Source organism: Fundulus heteroclitus, chromosome 17, assembly GCF_011125445.2.
Source record: "Fundulus heteroclitus isolate FHET01 chromosome 17, MU-UCD_Fhet_4.1, whole genome shotgun sequence".
Taxonomy (NCBI): Eukaryota; Metazoa; Chordata; class Actinopteri; order Cyprinodontiformes; family Fundulidae; genus Fundulus; species Fundulus heteroclitus.
Window position 1 is genome coordinate 5,195,544 of NC_046377.1, and position 14,486 is coordinate 5,210,029.

At 42.4% G+C, this 14,486-nt stretch overlaps 1 protein-coding gene across 1 annotated transcript in view; it reads left to right on the forward strand.

Annotated features, from left to right (window-relative positions):
• Positions 1 to 3,895: 3,895 nt before the first annotated feature.
• LOC105936328 (copine-8) overlaps positions 3,896 to 14,486 on the forward strand; it is a gene marked incomplete in the record, with an annotated part of 123,869 nt that continues 113,278 nt past the window's right edge. Inside the window, 1 exon segment of the mRNA XM_036148943.1 lies at positions 3,896 to 4,266. Within this exon segment, the coding sequence (XP_036004836.1) occupies positions 4,169 to 4,266 (98 nt within the window).

A 14,486-nucleotide genomic window follows, 5' to 3' on the forward strand; every position in this document is an offset into this window, starting at 1 on the left:
ATGGGTAGAAAATGTCATGAAAAATTTCGGTTCTTGTCTGTCCAAATGCTGAGAACCTTATTCTCTGACAGTACATTAGCTACGCTCTCTTTCCCCTTCACTTTTGGATGTTAATCAGTTCATGTTCCAAATACCTATGCCGTCTCTTTGCTCCATGTTTACCTTTATGCAAACACAGCACAAACAACAAAGACTCAGTTATAGTTCTCTCGTTAATGTATCAGCTCTTAAGACAAACACCGACTGATAGCGAAACCGTTCAAAGTACCTTAGGTCAAGGAAGCGCACAGCCTCATGATGTGCCCATCCTCCTTCCTTCAGCGTTCACTGTGGTGTTGTTCCATTCTCTGCAAAAACAGGATCTCCTATTCGGTAAATGAAATCTGGTCCCTACACACAGGAATGATGTGTAGCAAAGAGAGACACGAATCTTTATTGGTATTTCAGAGCAGACGTCAGACATTGCAGCACCTGTAATCCTGTAATGAATCGGCCCGAAAAGGGTTTTTGCCCTTTTCGGGCCGATTCTTCAGTCGTACGTCGTTTCAGCTTGATCGTGCGTCCTGCGTCGTGTAGTGTACGGGGGGTAGCGAGGGGCGATCAGGAATCGGACGGTCGAATGAAGATCAAACGTTTGAAATTCAGGGATCGTGAGCGATCGTGAGCTGTTGAAGCAAAGCTACGAGCCGATTTCACCCAACCTCGCGCACTGCGCATGTGCAAACAAGGAAATTCTTCTTCGTCTTCTCAAACGAAAACATAGGAGCGGAGAGAAGCATGACGCCGGTACGTGTGACATGGAGTCAAACTACGGAGGAGCAACTCGTAGAATTGCCAAGTCGGCGCGTTTCGTTCTAGTAGGCTTCGTATTTAACAGTGAGCATCTTCTTCTACTGACATTTGGCTTCCGGGTAGACGAGTCCGAGTAGCGCCATCTCTCTGCGGGGCTGAGACCGACGTGTGGTTTTTGGACGTGCAGTGTGTGCAGTCAGGTCGCATCAGAGCGTCGGGCCGCACATTGTAAGAACATATCGTGAGCGGTGAACTTTTAATCCCCGCGGTTTCATTTTACAGTTTGAGCTGTATATGAGTATCACAATAAAAATATCGTACAGTGTATGCCCGGCTTAAATGATTGCAGGGAGAGCCTTGTAAACCTACTTGACAAAATGTGCAACCAGAAACTGCCACAACATATGATGCTTTTTGAAATGAGCAGAAGTTACGTTCTGCGCTATTATTTTCTTTAGGACTTGTGTGTGATCTAAGGTTTTTCCAGACCCTGACTTTGGGTGGTGGACATCTGAAGAAAAGTGTCTTTTCAGACGAGCCGCTCCCCACGCTGCCTTTGGATATTCCTGAAACCCCGTCCAGCATCAGCGGTATCTAATAAGATAAACTGTCTAAGACCATTAAACGGCAATTCCACAGCATCATGTTGAAACGATCTCCTCCATCTGGCCAAGGTTTTCTATTTATGCTCAGATTTTCCAGACTTCTCATTCAAAAACAGAGAAGCATCCCATCTCTTGAGTCGGAGCTCTCCAAGCAGCCCCTGGTTCAGGGTCCATTATGGCTGCTATGCATATAAACACAGTGCAGTAAAACCATAAGTGCATTTATTTACCTGGATTTTAAGTCATGTTTGGGGTAAAGGTGCATGCTTAATCATCCTTCCGTACAGCCACCGTCTTTGTCAGGGATCTGAAGGGTTTCCCAGGCCAGATATAGTTCTTGTTTCACCACTGGGTCTCCTCTCAGTGGGATGTGCCCTGCCTCACCTCCAAATGAACAGACCACTTCAGCTGACTCCTTTCCATTTCCCACGGTGGAATGAGCTTCTTACCCCATCTCTGAGTGTGAGACCAGCCAATCTGCAGAAGACGCTCAATTCATCCGCTCATATCTGGAATCTCGGTGGGCTTTGCCCGTGGTCTGGCTCTTCCCTCGCGTCAACAGTGCTCCAATTCCAGAAGACAGAGACCCAGTCTATCTGTCCATCACTGCCTCCCTCCAGAAATTGGATTGTGGCAGTGTATGATAAGGAGAGGTCTCAAATAAACTGGAAATCGGCTGTTCCACCTTACGGAAAACGGTCCGCGAGGGGAGGACAATCCTAAGACTATGCACAAGTCCCTCCTTCCGAGCAAGTTCACTCGCAAAGCAGACCGCAAGACGCTACAAGCATTCAGATGCCATCTAAGAACCTACAGCAGGCTCCTTGCAAAAAAAAGAGACTGCATATGTTTAAACTCCATGTGAGCTGCACATAGGTCCAGACATGAGTTTGCCAGGGAGGACATGGACAACAAACAGGACTTCTGGAATAAGATACTTTGTACAGATGAGTGTAAAATTGACCTATTTGGACACTATAGCACCGAGGGCACTTTTGGTGCAGCAATCCAGTACCAGAACCTCATACTAAACGTGAAGCACGGAGGGGGAGGCGTCATGCTTTGGGGATGCTGTGCTGCAACAGGTCTGGCTAGCTAATACTTATTCGGGCGTTTATTTCCTCTCGTTTAGATCATTATAACTCCTACATTTCTCTGTTTTAAACAAATCTACTGTCACACGTCTCCATCTGGTCCAGACACACTGCAGCGAGGCAAAAATGCAGTGCACAGTTTCCCTGGGCTTCATAGAAAGATTGATCCGGCCCTGGAAAATGTGATAACAGGTGCTTTCCAGCCAGCACCCCCCCCCCCCACCCCCACCCCCCACCCTCCTCCCCTCACTGGAATGAACTGAATCTAAATGAGTGAAGCTGCTCTGAATGACACCATTGACTAACCTGACAACAGCCAGCTGCATGTATCGCTCCGCCTAACTCAACTCACATACATCTGGGACACGGCCATAGGAATTGCCTTTACTGAAGCCTGGGCCTTATCAAAACTCCTTGCATATGATTGGATAAGCCACTTGTCTGTCATCTTTATCGACGTGTTATTTCAACCACTCACACCGAAGCTAACCCGTGACGCTGATGAGACCGACGCGGAAAAAAAAAAAAACTTTTTTTTTTTTTTTTTTATGTGTTTGCGGCTGTAGTGCAGGGTTTCCCGCAGCGCTATCTTGGCGAGGCGGCCGCGGAAAACGTGTCGTCCACCCCCCCCCCCCCCCCCCCCCCCCCCCCCCCCGCTCCGCGAGCCGGTCCGCGGAAAACGTGTCGTCCACCCCCCCCCCCCCCCCTCCCCCCCCCCGCGAGCCAGTCCGCCTCGCAGAAGCAAATTCCTGCGGGAAACACTGTAGTGGCACACCTTTTATTGACAGTGAGCTGACAGGAGGAGGGGGGAAGACAGGCGGCAAAGCGCCGCGGGTCGGAGTCGATCCCGGGCTGACCGCCCGAGCCGTTCTCTGATGTTCTTTTGATGAAACAATATTAGGTATGTTGGACAACACGGAAGAAATAACAGCATCAATGCTAACGCTTGCTTCCTCGATGCGAGCCGCCATTGTTGTTGGAATCTCACGGTGGCTTCTCCACTACGTCACATCCATGAAACACCCGCCCTGCGTCCTGATTGGCCAGACCAAAAATTTGGTTGGGGAAATCATTTTCAATGAGCGATGTCCCAGATGTATGTGAGTGGAGCTAGGCGGAGCGATACATGCAGCTGGCTGTTGTCAGGTTAACCATTGACAGCAAGGAGGGTAAAAATGCAGCGACACAAGGACACAGACACGTGCCAACAGGAAGAGAGTTTGCATGAAAAACGGTTTATTTTATTGCCCTGTTGTGTCGTTGACGCCGCTTCCATGCAAATAAAAAAATGTCAAAAAAAAAAAAAATTAATAAAGAAGGGCAGCTGAATTTCAATCAGCCTGACAAAGTCAGCTGAACACCAGAGAATTGGAACCGAGAGGGAGGGAGGCGGAAAAGAAAGGGTAGAGCGCAAGAGAAAGCTGGGAAGAGGGGGATAGGCGCACGGAGAAGGGGAGAGAAAGAGTGAAGTGACATCACAGCTCCTCTCTCCTCTCCTCTCCTCTCCTCTGTGCCACCTTTGCTCCACTCCTCGCCTAGGAGGCGCGCACACAGTTCGCATTTATCCTCCTCCGTCGCTCGTAACAATTAAAAAAAAAAAAAAAAAAGGGAAGAAAAAATCAAGGGGGCTGGACGGAAAGAGCGGAGAAAAAGGGAGAGCCTGATAAAACTGAAACCATGAACAACACTTTCCTAAACATGGCGTCGATAGGCGACTTCGACCCGCTGAACCTGGCTATCCCTGCCACCAAAGTTGAAATCACGGTGTCCTGCAGGTAGGTTGAACGACCTTTCCGCTATTCCCCGCTTTTTGTCTCGCAGGCTTGCCACCCGGGCAACTTTGTGTTCACCGCGCCGACGTATTTTCCATTTCCAACATTTTATTGAACATGCGGCTCGTGGCAAAGAAATATCAAAGAAAGAGCCGCTGTGTCGGACACTTTTACGAGACTTCGTGCCGTTGTGAAAAAAAAAAAAAAAAAAAAAAAAAAAAAAAACAGGACTTGGAAGGATTTGCGCTGCTTCGCTCGAGTCACGCCGGCGTGTTTGTCAATAAGCGCTGTCGTCAGAAACACGTAGCGTAGTAATAAACGCAGGAATCCTTTAAACGCTGGCTGCGGGGTGTCTGTTTCACTCATTTCAGTTTAAAAAAAAAAGTTGTTTACAGGGATGCCAGGCGGCCACAATAGTTTTGTTGACATCGTGTTTTTATATGGCATATGATTGTAACTGGCGCGTGTTAAAACGGCCACGTGCACAACCGGAGCCAGTTTTAATAAAAAGTGTTTATTTTTATTTTTTTTCTCCCCTAACATGCAGGATGTGGGTGTTTTTACTGGGCTCGCTGCGGTGGTGGCTTGTTGACTGTGGAGGATCGAAACTGACAAAATTTAAAATAAAATATATTTTAAATGAGTATGTATGGCCCAATAAGTAAACAGAATACACATACAATGTAAATAATTTTTTAGAAAATAAGAGTTCTTTTTATTTTATTAATGTCTTTAAATTTAAAATTTAAATTTTCCTATTCTTTTTTTCCGCATTATGGCTGCAGCTTATCTTTGCGTTGCTGATGGCTTTCTGATTGCATGCCAGAGTTTTAACTTGCAGCTGTAGATGTAGGACCGACTGTGTTACCTGACAATGGTCTCCTGAAGTGCTCCTCCTGAGCCCACGTGGTAATAATATCCTTAACAGAATGTCTGTTTTTAACACACTGAGGGATCAAAGGTCATGGGCATTCATTGTTGGTTTCCGGCCTTGCTGCTTTATCTGCAGAGCTTTATGGACTCTGATGAAATCCCTGAATTCCTTCCAGTTGGACGTTGAGAAACCAAACTTAAACTGCTGGATTGTTCATGGGCGGTTTTAGACGGGGGCCAGCAGGGGCCAAAACCCCTGTTGTAATGGCCTCGTACTGAAGACCTGCGGTTCCAGAGCTGCAAGTGGCTCTTCGTTTCTGTGGCTCACTTACAATATTTTATAGCTTCTGTTTTTTTTTACATTTTACACAATCTCCCCGCTTCATAGAAGTTGGGGTTGTAGAAATGTGCGGTGCTCTTATTTCACAAACAATCCTAAGCCTACGAGTGTCTTAGGCAGATAAGATGGTGGAAACAGAGAGAGCTGATCGGCCGATCCACCATCTAAACAGTGGAGGACATGAGCATTTAAACTTTTTTTTTTTTTTTTTTTTTTTGTGGGACTAGTGGCCCTTTTATCAAAAGTAAGCTGACAGGGAGGAAGGCTGACAGATTGTCTTTAACAATCATACAATTATTAATATGTAAATAAGAAAAATTTTACCAGCCCCATGGGGGGAAATTAATTAGTGTCAGTGGCATGATGGGTTATAGGTGCTGCTCTAGTAGTGTAATTTTATTTAGGATAAATAAATAATAGGAAAAATATTGAATACTCATGAATAGACATTGGAGGAAATGTACAAAGAAAACAGTGTAGAGGGATTTTTGTATTCACAGAAATACTCTCAATAAACATTTTAGGAGAAACTGAAATTCGCAGAAAAAAATATATATCATTATATCATTTTTGGACTATAAAATCCTTTAATTTTTTTAAACTTTTTTTGGTGCGCCTTGTATATGATTACCACACTTGTGTTTACGGACTGATTTTTTTTGTGGTGCAACGTGCTCAAAACTATGTTAAAATGTCTAAGTTCAGTTGCCCCCCATGAATATTTGGAGCATTACGGTACACTGTGTCAATATATAGCTCTCCCTCTCAGGGGAGGGCGATATTACAAACTTGGAAAGAATATTTAATGCGTCTTATAATCCGGTGCGCTTTATGGTCTGAAAAGTACGATACATAAATACACACTCTAGATAAGGTGAAAGAGGTGAGAAAGTATTTTCTGTATTGTACATGAGGATGTCAGTGGCCTAAATGGTCATCTAGAAGTCTGCTTGTGTGACGCCATCTCCTCTCTGGCTTTTGAACGCAGCTTTCTCACTTTTGTACGCACCAGCCCGAGCATCTCGTAAAACGCCTGTTGATCTGTGCTTATAGTACGCCTATTTGCGCCTTAATCTATGGATCAATCTACCTTTCAACACTCCTCTGTTCTCCTGTCAGAGCTGTGCGGGCAGAGGCGCTGCTCCTCTAGCTTTATTCCACCTTTTTTTCCTCCATTTTCTGTCCGACATTGCAACATATATTTTACATTAATTTAAGTGTGCATTAATATCAAATAGACGTAGTATAAGGACCAGTATGACGAGTAAACATAACAAGCAAATCAGAATGATGGTGAGGATGTAAATGAGGTGTGTTAAAATATTTTTGATGCTGTGTGACAATTATTTCATTTTATTACGCTTCATCATCATGACACATTTCTTAATCCAGTCTAATTGGTTAATTTCTCTCCTTTAATCACTAAGAGGGCATTATTATGTGTTCTTTCCTGTGCTATTAACCAATCACAGCTCTTAAAAGACAGAGTCACACCTAAGAACACTTCCTCACTAAGATAAGCATTTCTGTCATGTCCATTGTCAGAGTTCCTGTACATGGTTGAAATTCCTCGCCCCATCCCTCCTCGTTGTTTTCCTGGAACGCCGCTGATCTGACTGAAGTGAAAACTGAAACTCAGACTTGGCCAGTGTAAAATTGGCACGGTAAAATAACCTTAAGTAATAATTAAATAAATAAATACATGCTTTCACTGTAATTAAAAAGAAATTTTAAACCCAGGCGTCAATTGTGATCTAACTGGTTGTATTTTCAACAGTTGGCGCTACTACTGTCAAAATACTATCGTATAATTGCAAAGGGTTACGCAACTGTCAAGATGTCATACATAAAAACATTTGGCTTTGTTTTCGTCATTTAATGTGTTTTATATATTCTTTACAGTTTAATAGAAAGGATTTCTTTGGGTCACTGCTCACCTTACAGCAATACTTTGTGCAAGCCACGTTTGAATCGGTTTTCTTGCAGACACCTAAAGGTTTGAGGTCAGAACTGACCGGTGAGCAGAAATGTTCATAATTTCCTTTAACCCGAACAAAATTAAACCCCCTGTTCTGTCTGCAGCCACAGATCACGATACTGCCATTCCACCTATGTCTGGTGAGGCACCATGTTGTTTTGTCGTGCCATCAAAACTTAATTTTGGTCATTCTCCTGCAAGGTTTTAGGCTATTTTAGTCCAACCTGGATGTTTTACTTCTAAAAGAAATGCCTTAATCTTGCTTCCTAATTCAAAAACACAACACTGAGGATTGTAGTCACATGTTGAACGCCACTAGTGTTAAACTGAATTTAATTTTTTTTCCATTTTCTGTCTCCTTCTCCTGACTGATGCCTTTGTACAATGAGATTGTTCCGTTCCTTTGTAATCCCTCTGCAAACTCTGGCCTTAGCTAAACGGTGCAAATGTTAAGAAAATCCTTCATGGATAGTTGAACTTTATTTTCTGGTTTAGTCAGATTCCCTAAAAGTTATGTAAGGTTTGTATCCAAGACGGCTAAATGTTGAAACCTGACAAAAAGGTGCATAAAACAAAGTATTGGTTTTAGGGGTGTGCACTCTTATATAGCTTATACACTGTATTCTTCTTCTGTTTTTTTCCCCTTACAGATTTGCGTGCTTTTCAGTGAGCTCGCACTGGATGTACTTCACAAAAAAAGGTGTAAAAGGTTATGACGCAATAGATTTTCATTTAACATAACCTGAATCATTTACATTAGAGAAACTCAATATTTTTCGTACATATGTGCACACTATTAAGATCTTCTCTAGGCGTCACAGTCTTTGACCTTTCTTCCTTAAATTCTTTACATCTCATACTTCAGAAGCCTTCGGGGGTGGGGGAAAAAAAAAAATCCGTAGATATAATCTTGCTCTTCCTGCAAGTTGCACACCGCGTGACATAACTAACATCTTACCAAACCCATTAGTGAAAGGAATATAAAAAAAAAAACGAGTCGGATCCCTCCACTTGAATGCAATTAATTAATAGCAGGGATAGCAGGGCGCACGGGTCATTAGAGAGAGTGTCAGTCAACCCTGAAACGGCGGAACACGATGTTGAAATAATGACGGTAGCATGACATTTCTCTTGGTCCAGCTTTTTTTTTTTTTTTAGAACAGGGGGTGAGAGCCATTCGCATGTCTACGCATAATGATCCAGTTTAAATGATTGCACAATCATACGAATGACTCGTATACTTCCTCAAAGATCACCTCTCTCATGTCGCTTCAGGACTCTAAAGATAAAGGGGGGGGGGAAAAAACCCAAACAAAACAAGACATTTGTTTCCCCCACCTTTGTCTCATGGATACAGTGGCTACTGTATTCCTGCAGGGCTTTTCGGCACCATCTCCTTAGTAACAGAGGGATCAAGCCATCTTCTTGTAGAATATGCGAACATGCTTGGCGGAGTTTGTTAACGCCTGAGTCACCCCGTTTGTCAGCCCTGGCGGGGGACGACAGTGCTTCAGGTGCCTGGTCCTCCTACCTCCAAGCCGAAGGAGGACCGGGGATGCCATGGTTACGGCCAGGTGCGAGCTTGCACGTTTTTATTTTTATTTATTTATTTATTTATTTTTTTTTGGCAAAAAGGTTCCTTTCTTTCCCAAGTTGTGACTTTGTGTGCGTCTTTTATCTTTTGCGAGCGGCCACAGTGGGCTGTGTCTGATATTGCCATGGTTACTTTTAAGTTTCCCTCTGAGCATGTAGAGAGGGAAGGGGGGAGGGGGGGGGGGTGGTGGTGGAGTGACAACTTTTACAGAGGAGGCAACGCTTCAGGAGAGAACGGCATACTGTACGCGACCAGTCACTATAGCAGATTGTGATATTTGGGAGGCTGCAGTGATAGTCACTGGCGACTGACTCACATACAGGGCGTTTGCTGAAGTATTCATGAAACCTTAAACCTCTTCACATTTTGTCACTTTACAGCCACGTACCATCACGCACTGCATTTGGACGTGGTGTGGAGGACCAACCAAAAAAAACGGTACATAGCTGTCGAGGGAAAGAAAAATGACGAGTGGTTTGTAATTTCGTTTTGCAGGTCACCTGAAAAGTGAATATAAATCCACTTTGATCTGAATGTTTAGGGTCATCCACCCCAGTCTTGAGTGTTTTCCTGCCTCTAACTGGCTTTCTTCGGCTCCGTCCAGCTCTGACCACCTTACCTGTATCTATTGAAGGAAAGCATCCCCACAGGGATGGTCTGTTTATGATGATGTTCAATGTCGGTTGCCTGCCGCACACGATGTGTTTCCTACGAGGCAAAACACTCCACCTTTGGTCTAATCTTTGGTCTAATCCCCATGTTTGCCATGCCCCCTACAATCCTAAATCCTCCCACCTGGATTGATTGTGGATTGCTGCAGCTCCTCCAGAGCTACCATGGGCCTCTTGGCTGCTTAACCGATTAATGCCTTTCATACCTGGTCTGCCAGTTTAAGAAGCAACACAAATGTTTGGCAGGTTTGCTGTTGTGCCATTCTGTTTCTATGTTCAGATGACGGATTGAACAGATTTCTGCGAGAGGATGCTCTATAACGTAACCCTCCTTTACACTTCCCCACTTCCTCTGAGGTTTTCACAAACCAGCCGGATTTACACAGAGATTAAATTACACACAGGTAGACTCTGTTTATCCGTTTAGAGGAAGCATTTGGCTACATTTCATTTAGGGGTATCAGGATAAAGGATGCTGAATATTATCACTCTACAGGATAAGATGCCAATAAAACACAATTTTTATCAGCATTGACGACATCCGAAAGTGTCCAAGAGGTGTGAATTGTTTTGCAAGGTAAAGAAGTTAATAAAAGCAAATTTTGCCTTATCTCTGATGCAAATCAGAGTTCAGATTTAAAAAGAGGTGTAATGTTTTTGTTTTTTTTCAGGGTAAAAAAAAAAACGCAACACATTTCCCAGAATCCAAGCTAATTATCCTTTCCTTTCAAAAAAATCACACGAGCCTGTCAAAGACAGTTGGCCGCTTGTCAAACGGCCGGCGTGTGAAACCAAACGAGACGAGGCGAAGGACCCGAAGTAGCTGCGCTCGTTGGATTCCTGTAAGTGGTGACATAAGCCGCTTGAAAAACTCATCCCCCCTTAACGCTCATCGCCGGCGGATTCAGATAATGTTCAGATTCCATGGAGATGTGAGGTCAGAGCTTGGCTCCGCTGTGAGCTTAAGGGTTCTTTGCTGATCGATGCGAGAGCCTGGGGTAACTGCTGGGGGATCAATACGCCGGCAACTTTTGCCTACTGTGTCGCATAAAACCTCCCCCCCCCCCTCCCGCCCCACACATGCTTAAAAGGTCTGCTCACAGGGGCTGGACACAGCTGTGCAGGAGGAAACATTTCTCTCTGATATACTGGAGCTTTTGCCACCTACATGATGGAGCCAGGGGACAGTAAAGCCACCAGTGACTGGCTCCGAGTCTCTGTTCTCCATTATGGTTATTGATCGGGCCAGAACACAGGCACCTCTGTTTTTATTTTATTTTTTTGTTCTCTTTTTTTTTTTTTTTTTTTTTTTTACATTTTCAAAAAATTATTTTAATATTTAAACTAAATCAATCGAAGCATTTACAAAGCTTCTCTACAAAGCAACGCTCATTCACTGGCGGCGGGCACAGACCTAAGCCGATCGTTTCTCGGTATTGCTGCACGCATTGCACAGGTGCACCTTTTTAATTAGCTTTTCACCGTATCCACCGTTTTCTATGAAGTCGGCGAGGGAAAGGAAGAGGTCTCACTCGGTGTTGGTTTCTGACAGAACAGAGTTACAGAATTTAAGATAAGAATTCCTTTATGGGGAAATTCGGGTGTGACAGAGGCAAACACACAGACTGCTACACACAACTAATAGCAATGAAACGAAGAAGAAAAAAAGAAAGAACAGGCTAGTCAAATCTAAAATTTATTCTAAAGAAGCACTAAGAGTATAAGATAAAAGTAAATACCAGAGTAAATAATTATTGCACCGTGGAAAACATTTTTAACAGTGGGAAAGGGTTCAAAGCTAGTCTTTAATTGGAACCAAGAGTTTGTTTTTCTTGAGTAAGCCATCTTAGTGGAATCCTGATCTTAGTAGAGTATAAAAGAGTCTCAGAGGGTATTAGTGTTGCTGCTTTGAAAACTGCAGTTAACCCTGTGCTCTGAGTTTCATGCCGGCTCTGTGCGGATGAAATAAAATATGCTTTTGTATGCAGAGTTGACCTCCTGTTAGGCACTGAGCAATATGGTGTTGTTTTCCTTTTTGATGGCCTTCTCCATGAATTCTCATTCTCCTTATTTCTTAGATTTGTGTCCATGTGATAATGTGTGAATTCTGAGCCAGTGTCGCACCAAGATGTTAGTATGGTTCCTTAATGACAATAAAAACTCTTGATTCTTGATCAGGCATGCTATGAAAATTGCAAGAAACTCTCTTGCAATATTTGCAAAGTTGAAAAATGAATAAAAAAGATATTTATTTTGTCAATCAAGCCTTTTTCTTACTGCTAGGTTCCTGAAATCATTTAAAAAAATTATATGATTGAACATAATTACAGTTGTGCACCAATTGGCAGCGCGGTTGCCATGCTTCACATAATTGTTCCAGTTCCAATTTAGGCTTTTATTTATTTATTTATTATTATTATTTTTGCTCAAATTTACAGACTTTTTTTTGGAATCTGGGACTAATAAATCTCCCAGATAATTGTCTAAGCTTAGAGCAGTATGTAAATACCCAATGTTGACTGATGTCTGGATGAACACTAGCCTCAACATTGAAATCGGCTCTATTGCTTAGCAGGGTAGAAGTGGAGGAAGCTTATTGGACTAAATCAATTAAAGGATGCACCCAAACCTGAGGAATAGCAGCAGGGTCCACCGCTTTGAACACAAGTGAGTTGTCAGATGCCTGTAAGGTCTAAAAAACAACATATAACGTAACTAGCTAACTTTGTCACCTGCTGCCAAAACAGAGATCCGACAAGATAAGACTAGACTATGTTGACTATGTTGTTTAACAGTTTGCACATACTGTACATTCACAACAACATGCCTCTTGTTTAAAACAAGTCAAGCAGGACGATCAGTGTCTCAGTCCTGTCTATACTGTGGACATATTTCAAATTGTATCATTTTTCTTTCGTTTGTGAAGAACTCTGCAGAGGCTCGGGGATTTCTAAGAAATGCAAACAGGAAAAAAAAAAAAAAGCCAAATACTGACTGTGGCAGTACACTGCAAAAAGGAAACCAAAAGTAAGTCAAATTTTCTCGCAATTAGTGTTTTTTCTTGATTTCAGCAGCTAAAAAAGACCGTTTGCTAATGGAATAATTATTTTTAGCCCAACAATAAGATAATTAAATATCTTGCACTTGAAATGAGATGATGGAGATGAGTTGTACATATTTTAAGTGCAAAAATCTTATTCCATTGGCAAATAGTCTTATTTAGCTGCTGAAATCAAGGAAAATACACTCATTTCAAGAACATTTTACTTACTTTTAGTTCCCTTTTTTTCAGCGTACGGGGCAAAAAATAGCAAGTTTTTATGAGCAATTCAGATTTTAAAGAAGGTACTGAGGACTAACCATTCGCTCAAAACAATTTTGCTTAAGCTTTCAGGGCCATTTATAGGGGAGACCGGGGCTAGTTGTCACACTATTTACACTCATACATAAATATTGGAATCAAAACACCATATATAAAAAACATATGTACCAGATGAAAGACCAAAGTCTCAGGTATATATTTTGTATTCGGGTATATTTCATATCTTATTCCTGTGCAGAGTTATAAGCGATCTAATGGAGATTGTCACCATGTGACAAGTTGCCCCTCCAAGGGGTAAGTTGTCACACTATATGGGGTAAGATGTCACACAGGGTTTCGCAACCAATACAATAAGGGCAAAATTAATTTTGTTGTTATTTTTTAATGTTAAGTGAATAAATGACTAACTTTTACTACTTATGAAATAACATGAAATAATATGCAACATGCATTACGAAACTGACACTTAAACTTTGAATACAAACAAAAGAATAAAAGAAAATCTCACGAGTCAGACTCTTCATCTGTGTTGCAGTTTTAACCATAGTGTCAGGTCTAATTACCTAAAACATCATACAACACAGGGAAAGAAAGGCACAAAGACAATTAGTTCGGTTTGGCTCGCGAGGAGAGTAGGAAGAGACCGTACAGTTACAATCTCCAATCCACTCTGCCGGTCTCAGCGTTCTCCTCGATTTTATTAAGTTTGGGGCGTTTCCCTAGTTACAGGACTGAGGCTGTACTGAGGGGTGGAGAAACAAATAGTTACAGCCTCAGTTGTCAACAAAGATACACAGCTGAGCAATCATGTTCAGTCAGCACATAATCTTGTAGCTGAGTCTTCTTGTTTCAGGAAGGGAAGAAACAGAGTGTCTTCTGTTTCTTCGCACAGACATGATTAAGCTATCATGTGAGTAATAGGAATATATCAGAAGCTTACATTACTACATCATAACAAGATAAATCGGTTAATGAAGTATAAACATTAATCCCAACACATAGCTTATGTAGATTGAATTGCCAGGAGCACATGCATCATGTGAAATAACATGAAATAAAATGAAATATTGTGAAACATTGATTGATAGCTGTCTGACCCCGAATGTCCGCTGGTGTGTATGTTTTACAGTATCACGTCAAAGTACGGTAATTGACATTAAAGTCCTTCGCTGTACTCCTGTTCGACTTGTGACCTAAGGTCGCCTGCCTGACTGCCCTCAGCATCACGTCAGGTGCTGCACGGCCATGCTCTGTTTTTCTTTTATAACTCCTGACCATCTTCTCACTTTGTCCTCTCCTTTAAAACGCTCTTTTTTCTGTAAAAATAATGTAAAATTTTTATTAGGATGTATTGATTTAAATTATTCTTGAAAATGATCATTTTGGGGTAAGTTGTTATATGTGACAACTTACCCCAAAATGACTTTGACACGTTACCCCAAATG